Raw genomic sequence first — 17,011 nt, forward strand, 5'->3', positions numbered from 1 at the left:
TAGTAAAGTGGACATTTGTGGCCCCATGCGTTGTCACAAAAACATATGTATTATTGGCAAAAAAAGATGATGTTTTTCGTGGCAAGAATAATCGACACGACCATAGAGTATTCATGGCAAATTTGTCGTCACAATTACCATTGTAAAGGCGACGAATTATATGGTCACTAAAGACTATATATCAGTGACCAATGTTTCGACATTATAGAAGTTTACTGTGTCGATATTGTTCTCACTATTTTAGTTACAATTGTGACTAGTTGATCGCCACAGTTTATATGGGAAAATGTGGCACCTTATCAACACAAATACATTTTATTTGTGACATAACTCATCCTCACATATATATTACAGAGGCAAAACTTTTCCTCACAATATGATTTTTCTGTGAGAATTGATAAGACATGTTGTGTCGATAATTTCATCTCGAAAAACATATCATTTGTGTGAAAATATTAGTCATGACAAGTTTTGTCACAAGATAAAGTCTCAATTGTGTGGAACAATAGATGTTGTGGCAAACGATTTATCATCACTCATGTTGTAGTGACAAAAATGGCTCGACAAATATACATTGTAGCAATACAATTCTCACAACTATAGACCAAAAACATTTATTTCAATAATTCTTTATCCATGATAATGTTGCAATCAAGCAATACACAAAAATTAATAACACTTGGAACTCTCAAAATAACGCACACACTACTTTCAAACCTCAAATAATTTATTCAACTATATGTATTAAACTCTAAGATGGAGGCGGCGAAGCACCAGAATCAATGCGCAAAGAAATCAGCCATTTGTTGATCAAGTTGCTCTCTCACTAGACGTGCAACTTCTCAACCCTGTGTTCGACGCAAGGAACTAAGCTCATCACGTTGGGACTGTTGCTCTTCTTGTAACTGTGTATTTGTTTCGACCACCGTCGAGACCTGGCCTTCCAAAGCTTGTGCTCGTTGCTCAGCAGCATCTGCACGTGCTCGAGCTGCAGCTTCATGCTGTTCAGAAGCCTCGATTTGTGCCTGCAATCTGATCCTTTTCTCGGCCACTCGGTTTACAGCACGAATGCCAACACCATGTGAATATGGTTTGGCTTTCGACCAAGAACTAGTGCGAAGGGCTCCACTATTGGCGCGGGCGCAGAAGAAATTTTTTCTTGATGTGTCCTAGCAACTTCATGTAGTTTGATCTGCAAATCATGAAACAACAAACTGATTAAGAACTTATATACTACACAGCACGGAAAAACGTTCATCTAATGAATAGTAAGTATGAGCACGAATTCGCTCCAGGATAGTTGCTGCTGTTAAAAGAAATCTGCAGACATGTCATCTAATAAATAAAATTTGCAGAGATAATAACCATGAAGGAGTGATATAGAATTTTACTATCATATTTTTTCATACAAAAACACACCACTTTCACCTAATCCTAGTTCAAAAGGTAGGATACAAATTGACATAAATGTGAAACCCAAAGCTGCCATCAGAAAGGGAAGTAACATGTTCGTACCATTATTTCTTCACCCGTTGGAATAGACCATGTCCCATCAGCCTTTTGATATGTAGCCCTCTAAACTTGCATAGCAGTAGGCCATTCACCAGTTTCTGGGTCTCCCTACATTGAAATAAAAAAGCATATATTCACTAATTCAGAACAATGTGTAGCAGATACAAAATTCTGCCTGGCATTTTTTTTACTCACCAGATCATAAGCAATTTGAGCAATTGATCTATGACTCCAGAGCATCGAATAGACAAATACGATGAATTGATCAAATAATCTAAACTGGAGAGCAACGGGTGTTTGGATACAAGGTGCTAAACTTTAGCAGGGTCACATCGGATGTTCGGATGCTAATTAGAAGGACTAAACATGAGCTAATTATGTCAAATCATGGACTAATTAGGCTTAATAGATTCGTCTCGCGAATTAGACTCTATCTGTATAATTAGTTTTATAATTGGACTATGTTTAATACTTTTAATTAGTATCAAACATCTAATGTGACAAGTGCTAAAATTTAGTAGGGGAGCCAAATCCAATCCTACGGCCTTTGATGAGCCGCCGTGTTAGGCCCCTGGACGCACGAACCGCTAGCTGCACAGGCGGCCCTGAAGCTCCACCGCGGACACGCCCGAGCTACGACCGCCCGCCAAACGTCGCCGCCCACCGCACGCCTGAGCGGCTGCCCGCACGCCTGCCGGTGTTGATGCCCGCAAGATGACCGTACCAGGCTCGCAGTACGGCATGAGACCGCGGCTCGGCGTCTTCATCCTCGCGCGCAGACGACCGCGGCTAGGGGCGCAGCAAATCCGACTGCGGGCGAGCTCGTCGAGATTGGCGGCGGCGACCGTGGGCGAGCTCGTCGAGTGCTGCACGAGGCAAGATTCGGTGGAGCCGGGTGGGAGCGGGGATGGCCGGAGACCATGAGCTCGTCGGCGCGGAGCAGAAGCAGCGAGCTGGGGGCGGCCGCTGGCCGGAGATACTCGTTGAGTTAGGCGGCTGCAGCCATGGGCGAGCTCGCTGAGCGCTGCACGTGCAAGCTTCGGCAAGCTTCGGCGGAGCCATGGGCAGGGGCATCGACGGCCGGCGACTATGGGCGAGCTCGTCGGTGCTTGGCGGAGCTCCGAGCTTGGGGGCGGCCGAAGATGCTCTGTCTCCGTCTAGCAGTTGCAGCCGCAGAGAAACAATGGAGAAAGGGAAGAAGATAAGGTGGAGTTTGACTGACAGGTGGGACCCATCACATGGTTCACTAACTCCACCCTGAGACATGTGTAAGTTCAGTGCCTAGAAATTCATCATCATCAAAATCACAATGAGGTGAACACAAATTGTAATCACTTGCAGACTCAGATTAACTTGGCATGTGTGCTCCTTCAAGGACGGAGTGAGCGAACCAAAGATCATGCACAACGTTTCAATTTGTACACATCACATGGTTCGCTTGCTCCACCCTGAAACACATCAGCACTCACAATGTCCAGAAAATCATCATCGTCATAATTACAATGAGGTAAACATGGTGGCCTCATTTATCAACACAATGGAAAAAAAAGTGCCTACAAGACCAAGAACAGTGTGCAAAACCACTGTGTTCGCACATAAGTCAAAGTCTTGGGGATGACACTTTTCTTCCGGGTTGTGCCACATTTAAATGATCGGCCACAAACAAAGTAAAAGGCATGCACTGGAAATGTAAATGCCATGCACATCATGTATGATTGCACACTGCGTTTGATAAATGCACGGTATCCCAGAGTTCATGAGAGAGTGCTACCATGTAATCATCGGCCTAAGAGCACCTTTGTGCTTCAAACCGTCTACGCATGAACAGTAAATCCGGTCCAGGAAAACCCTATTTAGCATTTCCGGCCATCCGGTTCGAGTAGATCGAACAACCTAACCCTAACAGATCGATCGACGGATCGATTGCACCGCATGTCACAGCAGATGAACCACAGCACAAGGTAAACAACAAATCGCTCACATCTAACCCTTAGAAGACGGATGTGCTCACAGATCTAAAGTGCATGTCATCCTACACCCTACCAGCAAGCATCTACTGTATTTCACAGATCTACGACGGGAAAGAGCGGAAGAGGACGGAGTTGAGCTTACCGCCATTGCAGCCGAAGGCGTCAAGGTCCGCGACGCGGCGGAGAAGGACGAAGCGGTTGGTGACGGCCAATCCTAGCGGAGATGGAGTAGGCGCTCCGGTTGCCGTCCCGATCTTTCTCGTGGCGGTGTCGCAGCGGCTGCGTCGGCGGCAGCGCAACCGCCGACGTGATGGGACAGGAGGAGGCGGTGAGACTTGCAAAGGGGAAGTGAGCGGTGAGGGGATTTATGGCGCTCCTTCCCCACGCGTCGCTGCGGATACCTGCCTCCCGCTCGAACGGGCCTAGGCCCAGGGAAACGGCCGATTTGAGCGTTCCTCTCGGGCCTGGCCTGGAGTGATTTAAAGGGGTGTTTGGTTACCTTTGCTTATTTTTAAGCAAGTGTCACATCAATGTTTAGATACTAATTAGGAGTATTAAACGTAGGCTATTTACAAAACCCATTACATAAGTGGAGGCTAAACAGCGAGACGAACCTATTAAGCCTAATTAATCCATCATTAGCAAATGTTTACTGTAGCAACACATTGTCAAATTATGGACTAATTAGGCTTAATAGATTCGTCTCGCCGTTTAGCCTCCACTTATGGAATGGATTTTGTAAATAGTCTACGTTTAATACTCCTAATTAGGATCTAAACATTTGATGTGACGAGTGCTTAAAAATAAGCAAACGAACCAAACCAGGCCAAAGTTCGCGCTGGACCAGGTAGCGCGTGCGGGCCAGGAAACCAAACAGCCCGTTTTTGGCTCTACTGATGCGGGCCAAGGGCCATGAGACCTACTACCAAACACGCCCTAGGGGACAAAAAAATGTCTCCAAAATCTCAAGAGACGTTCACTTGGATTATCTTCATTTTATTTACAAGGTGAGATTTTCTTCCCGCTTCAAACAAAATGTTTGTGAATATTACAGCACTCATCTTAATTTCTCTAATCAGTGATGTCAAATTGATGCTTTTCTATGCTATCAAGTTGTCGAAATTGTTGATCTTCTTTACTTAACTAACCTAAATCGAATCTTTATTTATCTGTTTATTTATGCTTATGTCGACTTGCTCAAGAAAAAGATGGAATCAAACTACACATAGAGTTCAGCTTTGACATTTTGGTAATTGCTTGGTGGGCATGCTTCTAAGTATTTTTCATTTAATTTTGGTTTCTTGCTGACAGTAAGTTGTGGGAGCTGAATCTGAGAAACTGAGACCAAGTTCTGAACTATTCATCACACGAGCTTTTTGCTTATATGGCTCTGTTGCAGCTGAAAATGTTGCCACTCCTCAGGAGCTGAAAACCCGTTCAATGAATGATTTTATACCACAGCCAGATGTGACTTCATGTAAAATCAGTTATAGCTTATATCGAAACTGAATGTTTAAGGTAAACCTGCAAGGCTGCAACTATTAATTTGAGCCAATTTTGTAGCCTTTACTCTTGCCACTCGAAAGTAAGACTGGGTATCAATTGTTATACATTGACTTGTAACAGCACAGGGTTTGAAACTCAGGTACATAATGTCACGGCTTTCAAATGCCTCGCGAACTGAACTTTGCTTACATTTATTTGCTGATGATGAGGAAATAGATGTTCTAGCTGTACGGGCCTTTAGCTAGTTCATTGAGAATTTAGAGTGCATTGTGTCACGAAATTGTCACCTGCATAATATAAAGTATGGAAAATATGTTAGAAATCATGACATAAATGAAGTATGGAAATCATGTTGCAAGTGAATTACATACTCCCTTGACCAAGGAATGCGATGTGCTACTTACTGCATTGTTCATCTTGGTCACTCTCCCTTAACCCCGTCGCAACAGTGATGACCTCCTCGTAGGTCATATCACCGAAGATGTTGATGGCGGACTTTCCCTTGTTGCCATACTTGTCGTGGTTCCGGCGCGCGTTGTTCTTGAAGATGGGGAAGCGCCTGGCCTTCTCACCGTGTTCGCGCACCACCTCGTGGTGCGCGGCCCAGCGCTCGTACAGCGCCCACATGGAGTCATCCGACGCAAGGTCCTCCTCGGTGTAGGTGAAGCTCGCCTGCGTCGGGGCCTGCAGCGCGATGGCGGCCACGACCAGCGCGACGACGTAGAGTGCCGATCTCGCCATTTCTATTTACCAGTGATTCGTCGCGGCTCAGCAGATTGAACTGAACCGAAGATGTAGCCTGCTGCCGTGCTGCGGCGGACGCTCACCTTGAGGTGGGTGGTTGGCGCGAGGATTAGGCTCGGTGACGATGAAGGCGACCGATTCTTGCTGGAGAAAAGGAAGGCGAGCGGCGGTCGGCGTCGTAGAAGACGTGGACGGCGCGCAGCGTCTAGAGCCTCCCGGGTCCGGATCCTGGCTGGAGAAGGCGGAGGACGGCGGCGAGTGCGTCCCGGCGCAGCGGACGAGCAAGGGGTGGCCGGAAATCACCGGGGCCGTGAGCTTGTGCCCCGTTCGGCCATGGCGTTGGCGTGTGTGTGGGGAGAGGCTTACCGCGGCGGCGGGGAAGGGAGAATTGGCGCAGCTAGGGTTCGGTCTGGGTGTTCTCCTGGACAACTTATAGCGGAGAGGGAGGCGCTGGATCGAGCTGGAGAGACGTGGCAATGGTGGAGGTGCTCTGTTTCCTGATTTGGTGCAGGTGACGTCGATGGTTGAAGGCGAAGCCTCGCTGGAGCGCTCGAACAGGTAAGCTATCAATGGTATCATGCATGCCCAATCCGGTAAAAAGGATCCTCTCAACTTACGTCTGCCCGTCTCTCCCATGTGGGTCTTTGATTTCCTAGTTGAAAAGAGCCTTCAATGTTTGGTTTGGTTGTCCCTAGTCCGCTAGGCCTAGGTATCGTGAATGGAAGGGATCCTTTCTGACAATCAAAGGTTGTTGCAAGTCTTTCAAGGGTTTGATCTGAGATGTTAAGTGAAACCATAACTGATTTATTGTAGTTAACCTTGAGTCCAGTAGAGGCTGCAAAAGCGTTTAGAATCTCCTTTAGGTGTAACAACTAATTTGGACACGCCTCCATGATCAACGGTGTGTCATCTGCATATTGAATTACCAGGAAATTTTCCCCAGCTCTTTCTGGTATCGGTAACTTTAAGATTCCCGAATCTTTAGCATGATTATGACTATTTGGAGTAGATCAGCAGCTAGTACAAATAATAGGGGTGAAGGGGGTCTCCTTGTTTAACACCTCTTTTGCAATGAAACACTTTCCCAGGGGTGCCATTCAGGAGAACAGAAGAGGTACCTGAGCTCAAAATATCTGTAATCCATTTGATCCGTCTTTCCCCAAAACCTTTGTGCTTCATAATTTGGATAATGGTTTGATGCTCAATTTTGTCAAAAGCTTTTTCAAAGTCTAACTTCAGGATAACTAGCTCCCTTTTTGAAATTTTGCAAAGATGTAAATATTCAAATGCTCATGCAAGACAATCATGAATAGATCCGGTCTTGATGAAGGTTAGAGTGAATCAATCTCAAAATTAAACTTTGTAATCTTTCGGTCAATATCTTTTTGGGAATTAGAGTGATATAGGAAGAGTTGATGCTGCTAAGACAGATGTCCCCCCCCCCCCCCCGGAACTCCTCACACAGAATATATTTTAAACCAGCCCGATATATTCGCTCCTATATATTCCTCACTCCTGTATTCTAAACCAGCCTGATATATTCGCGGACTAGTAAAACCTGCTAGTGTCGCAAATGGACTTTACCCCCTGGTATGGGTACACGGACTCGGACGGTATACCGCCCACCTTCTTATCAGGGCAAGTGCCTTATACCTACTGCCGCCACTGTTACAAATGATCGGCAAAAACGATAGGCAATATAAATGACGGAGAACAACAGATCCAACATAGGGGACACGAGATTTTAACATGGAAACCCCTTCCAAGGAGGAAGAGAAAAAACCACGGGCGCCAGCCAGCAAATCTTCACTATATCAGGTGAGGTTACAAACACCGGGAATTTTTTTTAGTATATAAAGAGATGGAATCCTAACCATCCGTACCGCAGGGGAGGGGGGCAAAGGCCCCCCCATCAGGCGTCCGCTTCGCTCCGTCTAAAGTTATATGTATATAATTGAATTTGGATCATAACTTAACAGTCGCTGCAGTCACCTGCTCTGATCAATGTAGGGGTAGGTACAGTCGAGGAATTGGGGCGAGAGCGAAACAGCAGCCGATTTTGTCTTGATGGCATGAAGACCCTCCACCGCAGCGGCTGTGGCGAAGGCCCAGCAGCAGCTGCAGCGACCCTACTTCTTGACATCAGTGACAGCATTTGCATACCTCCAGTCGACTTTGCTGGGGAGAGCTCGCGTGGCGGTGACGAGGTCGAGATCGATGACACAAGAACAGGAAGGAGCTCACGCGCTTGTATCCTATTTGGATGCACACATACACCAGATCGCAAGTAGTGGAGCACTGCACATGGCTCTGCTATTTGTACTTCCTAGTATTTGTACTTTTCTGGATAATGGGGCTTGGCTCTTTACATAGCTATTTCGTGTATGGCTGAACCAAGACTAGGTGCTCACGCTTCTTATTTCCTATTTTTAAGCTGGATAAGCTGCAGGAGAAGGTACAAATATGCCCTATGTGCATGTGACCTCTAAACCTCACGCGCTTCTATGCTACTAGGTAGGGATTCCCTTCTGTAACACAGGTGCTATGATTCGCGATTTGTAAGTTTCGTGTAGAACACAACATGCTGGAGCAATTTTGTGAAGGTGACATGTTGGCAACGTTACGTTGATCAATTCAGACGATTCCTTTTCGATTTTACACCTCCAATTCAGTTATTTCGGTCTTTGATTTCTCAGTTGTAAAAGACAGTAAAGAAGGTCCTTGTTTTTGTAGAATTCAAGCGCAATTATGGGCATTGCTAAGAAGAAGAGATAAGCATTACACGCTGAGGTTTGCGTTGGGGGAATCCATGGCGATCGAAGGAAGTTAATTTTTTTTGGTTCCATTAGTACAGGTCAGCTGAAGCACAGGTAATCAATGAGATAAAGAGGCCATTGTTTGAATAACTAGAGCAACATATTTTCCTTTATCGTGCCATGATGGATATTCCATTGTGGAACTGTGATCTGAACATCTTTAAAAAAGAAAAGAATTTGACCACAAGGAACAGGCTTGAAGGCTGCGCTCGTGGTTTTAGAAGAATTGACACATAATATTGATAAGTTGTTAGTAAAACACAGCATGATATCACGTTTAACACCTTCAGTGGTATCCTAAAGGCGCCCTGACTTTCTACAAGCTATCAATGGTATCATGCATGCCCAATCCGGTAAAAAGGAAACGACGACAACTTCCTCTCAACTTACGCCTGCCCGTCTCTCCCATGTGGGTCTTTGATTTCCTAGTTGAAAAGAGCCTTCTAAAACCTTGCAATTGTAGCAAACAGACAGGAATAAAATCAAGAAGTGAAATAAAGGTAAACACAGTTTTAGCCAAATGGTAATTGTAGGTAATGACAAACCTTGCAATTGCAACTATATATAATTGATATTCAACAGGTGGGAAGGTAATTGACTGAGACACTAAATTTCTAAAATCACGGCTTCTACTAATATTCGCTGATATGATGGCCCTCAACGTCTTCTTGCTTCTTGCTTAGATATAGTGTTTGTTTGGGCAGTTAGTGCAGCAAACTAAACCTAAAAGCCGACGAGTGGTGGGAAAGGCGAGTTGTTCTGAGTGGTTTTGAGCCCCCCAGTTTATGCGCGTGCGCATTCGACGCTACAATGCAATGCCTTAGTCGGGTTCGTGCTGTTATAATGCACTATCTGATGTTGTAGCCCCAGCGGTAGGGGCTAGTCGAGCTTGCGACTCCGATCCGAGCCTCTTGTGCATGGTCAGGCAATCTTTTTTCAAGACTTGCAAGCCAGTTAGGAGCATTACTGGGCCGTAGCGAGTCGTGGTTAAGGATAACAAGAGATCAAAGTTTTGCCATACATTTTGTTGGCGAGACACCCAGTGCTGAGACGCGCTGCACGGCGACTGACTCTCTTTGGCGACTCAGTGAGTGCTTGAATCAAGACCGTACTCAAGTATTTTATTCGATTTGTTCCGCTCGATTCATGAAGTGCAATTCGTGTATAGCAATGTGTGCTTGCACGTATATGATTCCGTGAATGGGATTGCATGCGGGCGCCGCGCTGAAAATATGCTCCGATCCGTCCGTCCGTCGTCCGGAACGCCGGGGACGACGCGGGCGATCGGCGGTGAACGCGGGATGAGGCCGGCGGTGGTGGTTGGCGGCCGGCGCTGCTGCAATGAATTGTGGCTGCAGGCATGGCATCGGGAACTCGTGGATGCTGGATTGGTGGAACACGTACGGCGGCCACCTAATTTCTGCACTCGGAATCAATGCCGCACGGCCCCGCAGGCCGGCCAGTTTCTACTTCCATTTCCATGCATTCCAGCTGTGTATAAAACAAAGCGACGAGCGCCGTGGGTTGTGATGGCGACGATGAGCATGGCGACGACGGCCAGCAACCGTCTCCTCCTCGCTCTGACCCTCTCCATCGTCGTCGTTGTGGCGGCTGCCGCAGCCCCACCAGCGGCGGCAGCCCCGCCGTCGGCGTTCCGGAGGGTGTACGCGTTCGGGGACTCGTTCACGGACACGGGGAACACGCGGTCGACGACGGGGCCATACTCATTCGGCTACGTGTCCAGCCCGCCCTACGGCGCCACCTTCTTCCACCGCTCCACCAACCGCTACTCCGACGGCCGCCTCGTCGTCGACTTCCTCGCCGAGGCGCTCAAGCTCCCCTCCTTCCTCCCGCCGTACCTCTCCCTCTCCAACGCCTCGGCGGCGTCGGCGGACGGCGGCGTCGGCGTCAACTTCGCGGTGGCCGGGTCCACGGCCATCGAGCACGACTTCTTCGCCAGGAACAACCTCAGCCTCGACATCACGCCGCAGTCCATCATGACGCAGCTCGCCTGGTTCGACGACCACCTCCGGAAAGCCAACGAGAGCAGCAAGGTCGTCGGCGACGCGCTCTTCTGGGTGGGCGAGATCGGCGCCAACGACTACGCCTACACCGTCATCGCCCGCGACACCATCCCGACCAAGCTCGTCCGCACCATGGCCGTCCAGAGGATCACCACCTTCGTCGAGGTACCTATCTATAGCAGGCCATTAGTGCTACTCGATCACATGCCCTAATTACGGTGTCATCAGTGGATGGATCGGACGTAGGAGTAGTGTGCTAGCTCAGATTTACGGTTGGTGTTGGCAATGACGCCTGATCCCGATCTCGCGGTCTCCATGTCAGAACACTTGATCTGGTTTCATTTCACAGGCCGGCCGGTCACCGGTGTGCTGCATTAATTTTGCTCACCTACTTCCAGCACCAGTCCAATCCGCTGTACCGGCGGATTAGTCATTCGAATTAGTTTTCATTTATACAATTAGTTTTATAATTAATCTATATTTAATACTCATAATTAATATCTAAACTTTCAGCAGTTCACTTCATGCCAATCCAACTACTCCCTGGACTGACCTGATATGAGTAGCTAAACATGAATGTAGACTGGAGTGGACCTTGCTGCTCCTCTGTGCTTGGATCCATGACCAAGAACAGTACTAGAATTTCGTTTCCAAAAAAAAAAGAAAAAAGAACAGTACTAGAACGGTCGATTTGATGAGGCCCTGCAGTCTCTGCATCCAAACCTTCAGTACTGTGGCACCAGCCCGGTTTGATGGCTGCTATTTACTGCGCTGTCCCTTTGTTTGTCCTCCCTCCTTCAGTAGGGACTACGGAGCCACTGCCAGTGCAGTGCCACCTCCTCTGGATTTCTGAATCCATGCTCCATTTCTCAAGCAGTAGCCGGACATGATTGTATTTATATCAGAATAATAATACAAGTAGCAGTAGAAGATGAATACAATTATTTTTTTAATTTTTTTTGAAAAGAAGCAGGAGCACTGCTCATTCATTTAAGAAGGAAGAAGTCCAAAGTTACAAATTACATAGAATTCGAATAACTCGAGTCTTCAACATCTAAAACAAATCAAACTCTAACGGGAATTAAGATACATCGCCCAGATCAGGCCGTCCACATGCTCGTCTTCGCAGCTGAAATGAAATGAAATAATGAAATAAAATACAATTAACCTGGATGAAATGAAATACGAATGCTTTATGTAATCTCGGGTTTGCAAAAACAAACAAAAAACTTGCAGGGGTTGCTGGAGCGAGGCGCCAAGTACGTGATGGTGCAGGGTCTGCCGCTGACGGGGTGCCTGACGCTGGCCATGACGCTGGCGCGCCCCGACGACCGCGACAACGTCAGCTGCGTCGCCTCCGTCAACCGGCAGAGCTACGCGCACAACCGCCGCCTCCTGGCGGCACTCCACCAGCTCCGCCGGAGGCACCCGGACGCCGTCATCGCCTACGCCGACTACTACGCCGCCCACCTCGCCGTCATGCGCAGCCCCGCCGCGTACGGTTTCACGGAGCCCTTCCGGGCCTGCTGCGGCTCGGGCGGCGGCGACTACAACTTCGACCTCTTCGCCACCTGCGGCTCGCCGGCGGTCAACACGGCCTGCGCGCAGCCGGCGAGGTACGTCAACTGGGACGGCGTCCACATGACGGAGGCTATGTACAAGGTCGTCGCCGGCATGTTCTTCCACGCCGGCGACGCCTACTGCCGCCCGGCCTTCAGCGATCTCCTCGCCAGGAAGGCCCAGGGCAAGCCGTGATCAGTGTAGACGCTTGCTAGATGCTACCACTATAGCTAGGGTCAGCAGACCAATTGCAATTCAGTTGTGAGAAAATGCATGCCATCTTGATTGGAACCCTTAATTGCCATTTCTATTGAATCTATGAACCGAAAGTATTTCTAATAACTATAGTATGGTTCATGCGGATATGCAATGCGCTTGACACGTTCTGTGAGCTAAACTTGCTCATATTGGATTCATGCATCAGGGAGAAAATTGTACTTCCATTTACAACAATGAAGGCCCATGCCAGACTCAAAGAATAACAACAACATCGACTCATTTTTCAGACTCTAACTAGAGGTCTATCCACCGACTACCGCCAATTTCGTCTCCGAAATCAGATACCCATGAGAAGATTGCAGGACCAGCAGATGATACAAATCGTAACCAACTTCAGACAAGGCAAATAAATGATACAGCAATCAACTGCAGATCTCAGCATGCCAAAAGAAGCCAGGACTCAGGACCAAGAAAATGATGCTACTGTGCCTAAACCCATCTGGCTTCTCAGATCTTTTGTCAATTTGCCCACCTTAATATACCTCGTATATACAACTCAATCCTGTACAACGTTTCATGAACACCTAACAATCCGAGAAATTCATACGTCAGGAAACACTTGCCCAAACTTAGAAACTAACAAAGAGAAGCTCATCTGTTTACCACATGAATGATTTGACTCGCTACACGGCTGACGATTGACGGGGCAAGGGTCGAGAGACGAGCACTGCAGTTCCACTTGTTGCTTTCGCTGATGCAATCTCTTCAAGGCGTTTCCATGTGGCTTCTTGCTTCAACTTAACCTCCTTCTCCTTGGCTTTCTCCTCCTCATATTTCCGCAGACACTCAGTGAATAGTCCAGCATCATGGTCAGAGAACAGTTTTCGAACATTTAGAGTGAGGCTTTGAACAGCTTGGTTCCAGTGCCCGTTGGTATTCCTCTCCAGTGCAGGAAAGATGATAGGTAATATGACCCTACTATTTTGTTTGATCAAACTCTCTATATGGTCATTGTTCCACAAAAATAACGCTCGCTCAGCAACCTGAACCGAAATAACCGCTGTTAGTTACCATTCATCAATTAGTTATATATTCTGCATCTGCAATATCACAAGGACTTAATGTACAATCATGCAAAAGATAAGAAATGTTTGAAGTCTCAAGCTCCAAAACACAATTGTGGTTTGAGATGTGATGAAGGTCACCCTCACAATATTTTGTTCCCAAACTCCACAGGAGTTTTGTGCATAGATCAGATAAAGCCAAGGATTGAGGATAAAGAATTACTGTTCAGAATGTAGGATATAAAAATAACTCTTCATTTTCTCTCTTACAAACCACTGTAACAAAGTTACGTCTTAAATATCGATTCAGATGTAATACAATTCCAGGAAGACATGCAACAGAACTCTACTGTACTCTGAACTCTACTGTATATCGTCTTCAAAGCTCATTAATCAACACCATAGGACATCCCAGTACTCTGAACTCTACTGTATATTTTAAGGACATAAGATGACAGATAGTTCCAAGGTACATTTGAACATATGTAATTCGTTGTAGGAATCAATCAATGAAAATGCATTTAGAAAAATGAGAAAGAAGAAAACTATATTTGACACAACATGTGCATCAAAGCTTTTGTCCTTCAAGTATTTTGATTTAATAAATAACAACCTATTCTAACACATCCAAAGTTAGCAAAGGCAATTCATTGATGTCCTTGTGGTCAGCAAGTAATTAGTGCTTGCCAATCTTAGTACAAAAGGAGACATTTTTGACAATTTTATTTTCCGATTAAAATTTTCACTTAAGATGCCAGGGAAACTAAATCCAACAACAGATTCATACTCAGTACTAATTGGCACTGAATGAACATCATTTCTGAAGAGATACATACTAAAGAGAAATCCTTGTTTCCTTGGTATCCCATGATGGACACAAGTCATTGCGTTTAAAAAATAATCACTGCCAGCAGCGAGAAGCTGCTCAAACCACTCCTCAAACTAACCATACAGAATGGCCATTAACAAGTAATCAATTAGGGTGGTGTTACAACAATATGTAAGTTACTTTTGAAACTACACAAAGGAATAAAATGCCTAGAAAAGTAAACTACATGGTACGGAGAACTACAATGTTAACTGAGCAGAAAACTATCATGTGCCACTTGCAACACTAAGCTGTCCTATTCTCGGTCTGCTGTGGTTTCTAAAAGAAGTAGCCTTATTCTAGATCCTCAGAGGAACATAGTGCACATATTATATATCTACACTAACATGCCTTGAATAGAAACAGAAAAAAAAAGAAGCTATTCTCATTATGCAGCTCATGCCTTTTATCAAGTTTGAAAAGATAGGGGCAGAAGAAAATTACGAAACAGAATTAGGAAATAACAGGACACAAATGGATATGCTTTTCATGAGGAATGCTATTCAGCAAACATTACCTGAAAGTGTGAGCTATTCAGGCACCGTGCAATCTGGCGGAAAAGAGGGACCATGCATTTCTGGAACTCTGCAGGTTGTGTAGCTTCCAATATCTCCTCCAACTCTCCCAGAAACATCACCTCCTTGGAGCTGTTTGTGATGGGCCAATATTTCAATAGGCCTCTGATAACTGTATCTGCAAGTTTGCAATCCTTTTCGACAAACTGGGTGATGCAGTAAGACAACTGCTGATGATACATTGAAATGCCCTTTGGCTTGTGAAGTGGAATTAAAGCTCGAACAAGGAACAATTTGTGCTCTTCCTTAAGTGGCAATGCAAACCCATTGATGATACTTCCCAAAATCTCCAGTAGCTCTGCAATTCCATTGTGCTTTTCAGTTTCATAGATAAACTGATAGAAGATGTTGTTGATGGCTTTCCTAATGTATGGTCGATGAACCATGAACTTTCCATAGACACGGTGGAGTATCATCTTGAGGTACTCTCTCTCCCTAGGGTCTTCAGAATCAAAGAGGTCAAGTAGCCTCAGAACAAACGAATGATCGATGTATCTTTTAGCCAACTTGGCATCAGTCTCTGGAGACTGAATGAACCTCAAGAACAACTCATAAACAATCTGTAAGTGCGACCATGCAGGATCCATGACAGGCTCCTCCTCATCCAGATCAAAGCCATCCACTTTGTTCTCTCTGGGAGGGGTACTCAGTGTCCTGAACAGGTTTGCAGAAACCATCTTTGTGATCTCTTGCATGCTTGCCTCAGAAAATTTCCCACTGGCGGAGCCAATATAGTCAACGAGCTCCACTAAATTTTGCCTCTTTATTTCCTTCTCCTTTATGTTCTTTGTTGGATCGGTGAAGTCAAATTGGGTGCAGCACAAGTTCAACTTCTTGATGAACAAGCTCTGTTTCTCTGAGTTGGGCACATCCTTAAAGCTTGGTAAGGACACAAAGGCAGATGAGGCTGAATCACCATTCATGTTCACCCTCGAGTTTGCATTGCCGACATGCATGCCACTCCCATAACTGAGCCCAGAGCTGGAGATAACCGGTGGCTGGCTACTCGAATTGGAAGTCCTGTCTGCAGTTCTTGGACCCAATGGCGGGTGTGACACCGAGGGGCTGGGCCTGCCAATAGGATCCTTATCCCCGGATTTGGACGGCTTCTTAGGGAGCCGTCCAAGGAATTGCTTTATCATGCTATCACCCAGATTAGTAAAAATCCACCCAACACCAGCTTCAAAGAGCTTCTGAGAACGGTTGTCCGCTTCCGAGTAGCAGAGCTACTAGCCTCTTACTGAACAGTAAACCCTAGTACATTGTCATGCCAAGGAAGGCAAGCGTCACTCCAAAATCTGAATTCTTGGCGAGCAAATCGAGCCGCTCCAGCCTGCAAGGATCAAGCTGACAAGTCAAAACAACAAACCATATGAAGATCGTGTCGCTCAAAAGGATATATATACTGCCCACAAGATCACGCGGCAACAGATCAGGTGAACCCAAAATTATAGATAGTAAACTGCAGCCGCATCTTCGTTAGGTTAATCTCGCAGCTCTGGAATAAGGAGAACCCATTTGGAATTAGCTCAGATTCGCAGGATACCACACGCAAACAAATCCGCAACTTAACAGAACGGGGAGACAAAGGGAAAGATTTGGATTTGGTTGTTCGCAGTCAAAGCAACGAAATGGTCTCTGGAAACAAAACGAACAGCAGCTAGAGCAAGTCAACCATTGGTTACTCACCAACAAAGGAGGAAACCGATCCAAGGGCGGATGGATCTCCACCCCCACGCCGGTTCAAAACCAGGGGAGGGCGGTGGCGAGGAGCAGCAGCAGGAGGGGGAGGAGGGTCGACGCCTCCCTATGTTAGAAGACTTCCGTGGAAGGGATGGCGGCCGGCTTGTGGCGTGGCCGTCGCCGGCGGTGAGGTCGCCGATGACGAGGCGCAGCGAATGCGGCGGTGGAAGAAGAGAGCTCTCTGGAGACAGGGGAGAGAGAGGAGAGGAAAGTTCCTTGCTTGCTTCTCGACTTTGGAGATTCCCGTTTTGCCCCTGGATTCCTGGCTGGTTCACAGTGCAGTTGGTGGTTTCTTCTGCTGTCATAAACAAAACCTCTTTAGACCATAATGGTTCATTGATTCTTGAACCAAAATTCAAGCTGCAAAAAAAAAAAAGCATCATCATTTAGTTAGAACGTGGTTTGGTGGG

The 17,011-nt window shown here is 46.5% G+C and overlaps 3 protein-coding genes and 1 long non-coding RNA gene across 5 annotated transcripts; 1 reads left to right on the plus strand and 3 right to left on the minus strand.

The window, feature by feature from the left end:
- Positions 1 to 588: 588 nt before the first annotated feature.
- On the minus strand, positions 589 to 3,900 carry LOC117839068 (uncharacterized). The gene is made up of 3 exons (XR_004636783.2): positions 3,625 to 3,900; positions 1,516 to 1,620; positions 589 to 1,192 (listed from the first exon to the last, which is right to left on the minus strand). It is a non-coding gene; the product is annotated as an uncharacterized lncRNA (long non-coding RNA).
- Positions 3,901 to 5,027: 1,127 nt separating this feature from the next.
- Positions 5,028 to 6,323, minus strand: LOC117839067 (uncharacterized). The gene is made up of 3 exons (XM_034719313.2): positions 5,816 to 6,323; positions 5,393 to 5,731; positions 5,028 to 5,275 (listed from the first exon to the last, which is right to left on the minus strand). Exons 1-3 carry the CDS (start codon positions 6,309 to 6,311, stop codon positions 5,235 to 5,237), a joined length of 876 nt encoding a protein of 291 aa, XP_034575204.1. The 5' UTR covers positions 6,312 to 6,323; the 3' UTR covers positions 5,028 to 5,234.
- Positions 6,324 to 10,044: 3,721 nt separating this feature from the next.
- On the plus strand, positions 10,045 to 12,495 carry LOC117839065 (GDSL esterase/lipase At3g48460). Its single transcript, XM_034719312.2, has 2 exons — positions 10,045 to 10,737; positions 11,809 to 12,495. Exons 1-2 carry the CDS (start codon positions 10,078 to 10,080, stop codon positions 12,325 to 12,327), a joined length of 1,179 nt encoding a protein of 392 aa, XP_034575203.1. The 5' UTR covers positions 10,045 to 10,077; the 3' UTR covers positions 12,328 to 12,495.
- A 228-nt stretch (positions 12,496 to 12,723) lies between these two features.
- LOC117839064 (serine/threonine protein phosphatase 2A 57 kDa regulatory subunit B' theta isoform) lies at positions 12,724 to 16,868 on the minus strand. 2 transcript variants are annotated; one of them, XM_034719311.2, is made up of 4 exons: positions 16,548 to 16,868; positions 14,801 to 16,191; positions 13,015 to 13,394; positions 12,724 to 12,935 (listed from the first exon to the last, which is right to left on the minus strand). In XM_034719311.2, exons 2-3 carry the CDS (start codon positions 15,998 to 16,000, stop codon positions 13,035 to 13,037), a joined length of 1,560 nt encoding a protein of 519 aa, XP_034575202.1. In that variant the 5' UTR covers positions 16,001 to 16,191; positions 16,548 to 16,868; the 3' UTR covers positions 12,724 to 12,935; positions 13,015 to 13,034. The 2 variants fall into 2 exon arrangements, with proteins under 2 accessions (XP_034575202.1, XP_034575201.1); XM_034719310.2 differs by having other exon boundaries at positions 12,724 to 13,394.
- Between the last annotated feature and the right edge of the window lie 143 nt (positions 16,869 to 17,011).

This window comes from Setaria viridis, chromosome 9 (assembly GCF_005286985.2).
Source record: "Setaria viridis chromosome 9, Setaria_viridis_v4.0, whole genome shotgun sequence".
Lineage (NCBI taxonomy): Eukaryota > Viridiplantae > Streptophyta > Magnoliopsida > Poales > Poaceae > Setaria > Setaria viridis.

Coding starts and splice junctions, on each gene's coding strand:
- LOC117839065 (XM_034719312.2), top strand. CDS start 10,078: ATGGCGACGATGAGCATGGCGACGACGGCCAGCAACCGTCTCCTCCTC. Junction 10,738..11,808: donor GGATCACCACCTTCGTCGAG/GTACCTATCTAT, acceptor AAAAACTTGCAG/GGGTTGCTGGAGCGAGGCGC.
- LOC117839067 (XM_034719313.2), bottom strand. CDS start 6,311: ATGATACCATTGATAGCTTACCTGTTCGAGCGCTCCAGCGAGGCTTCG. Junction 5,732..5,815: donor CGCCAACCACCCACCTCAAG/GTGAGCGTCCGC, acceptor ACTGGTAAATAG/AAATGGCGAGATCGGCACTC. Junction 5,276..5,392: donor TGACCAAGATGAACAATGCA/GTAAGTAGCACA, acceptor TATATTATGCAG/GTGACAATTTCGTGACACAA.
- LOC117839064 (XM_034719311.2), bottom strand. CDS start 16,000: ATGATAAAGCAATTCCTTGGACGGCTCCCTAAGAAGCCGTCCAAATCC. Junction 13,395..14,800: donor TGAATAGCTCACACTTTCAG/GTAATGTTTGCT, acceptor ATTTCGGTTCAG/GTTGCTGAGCGAGCGTTATT.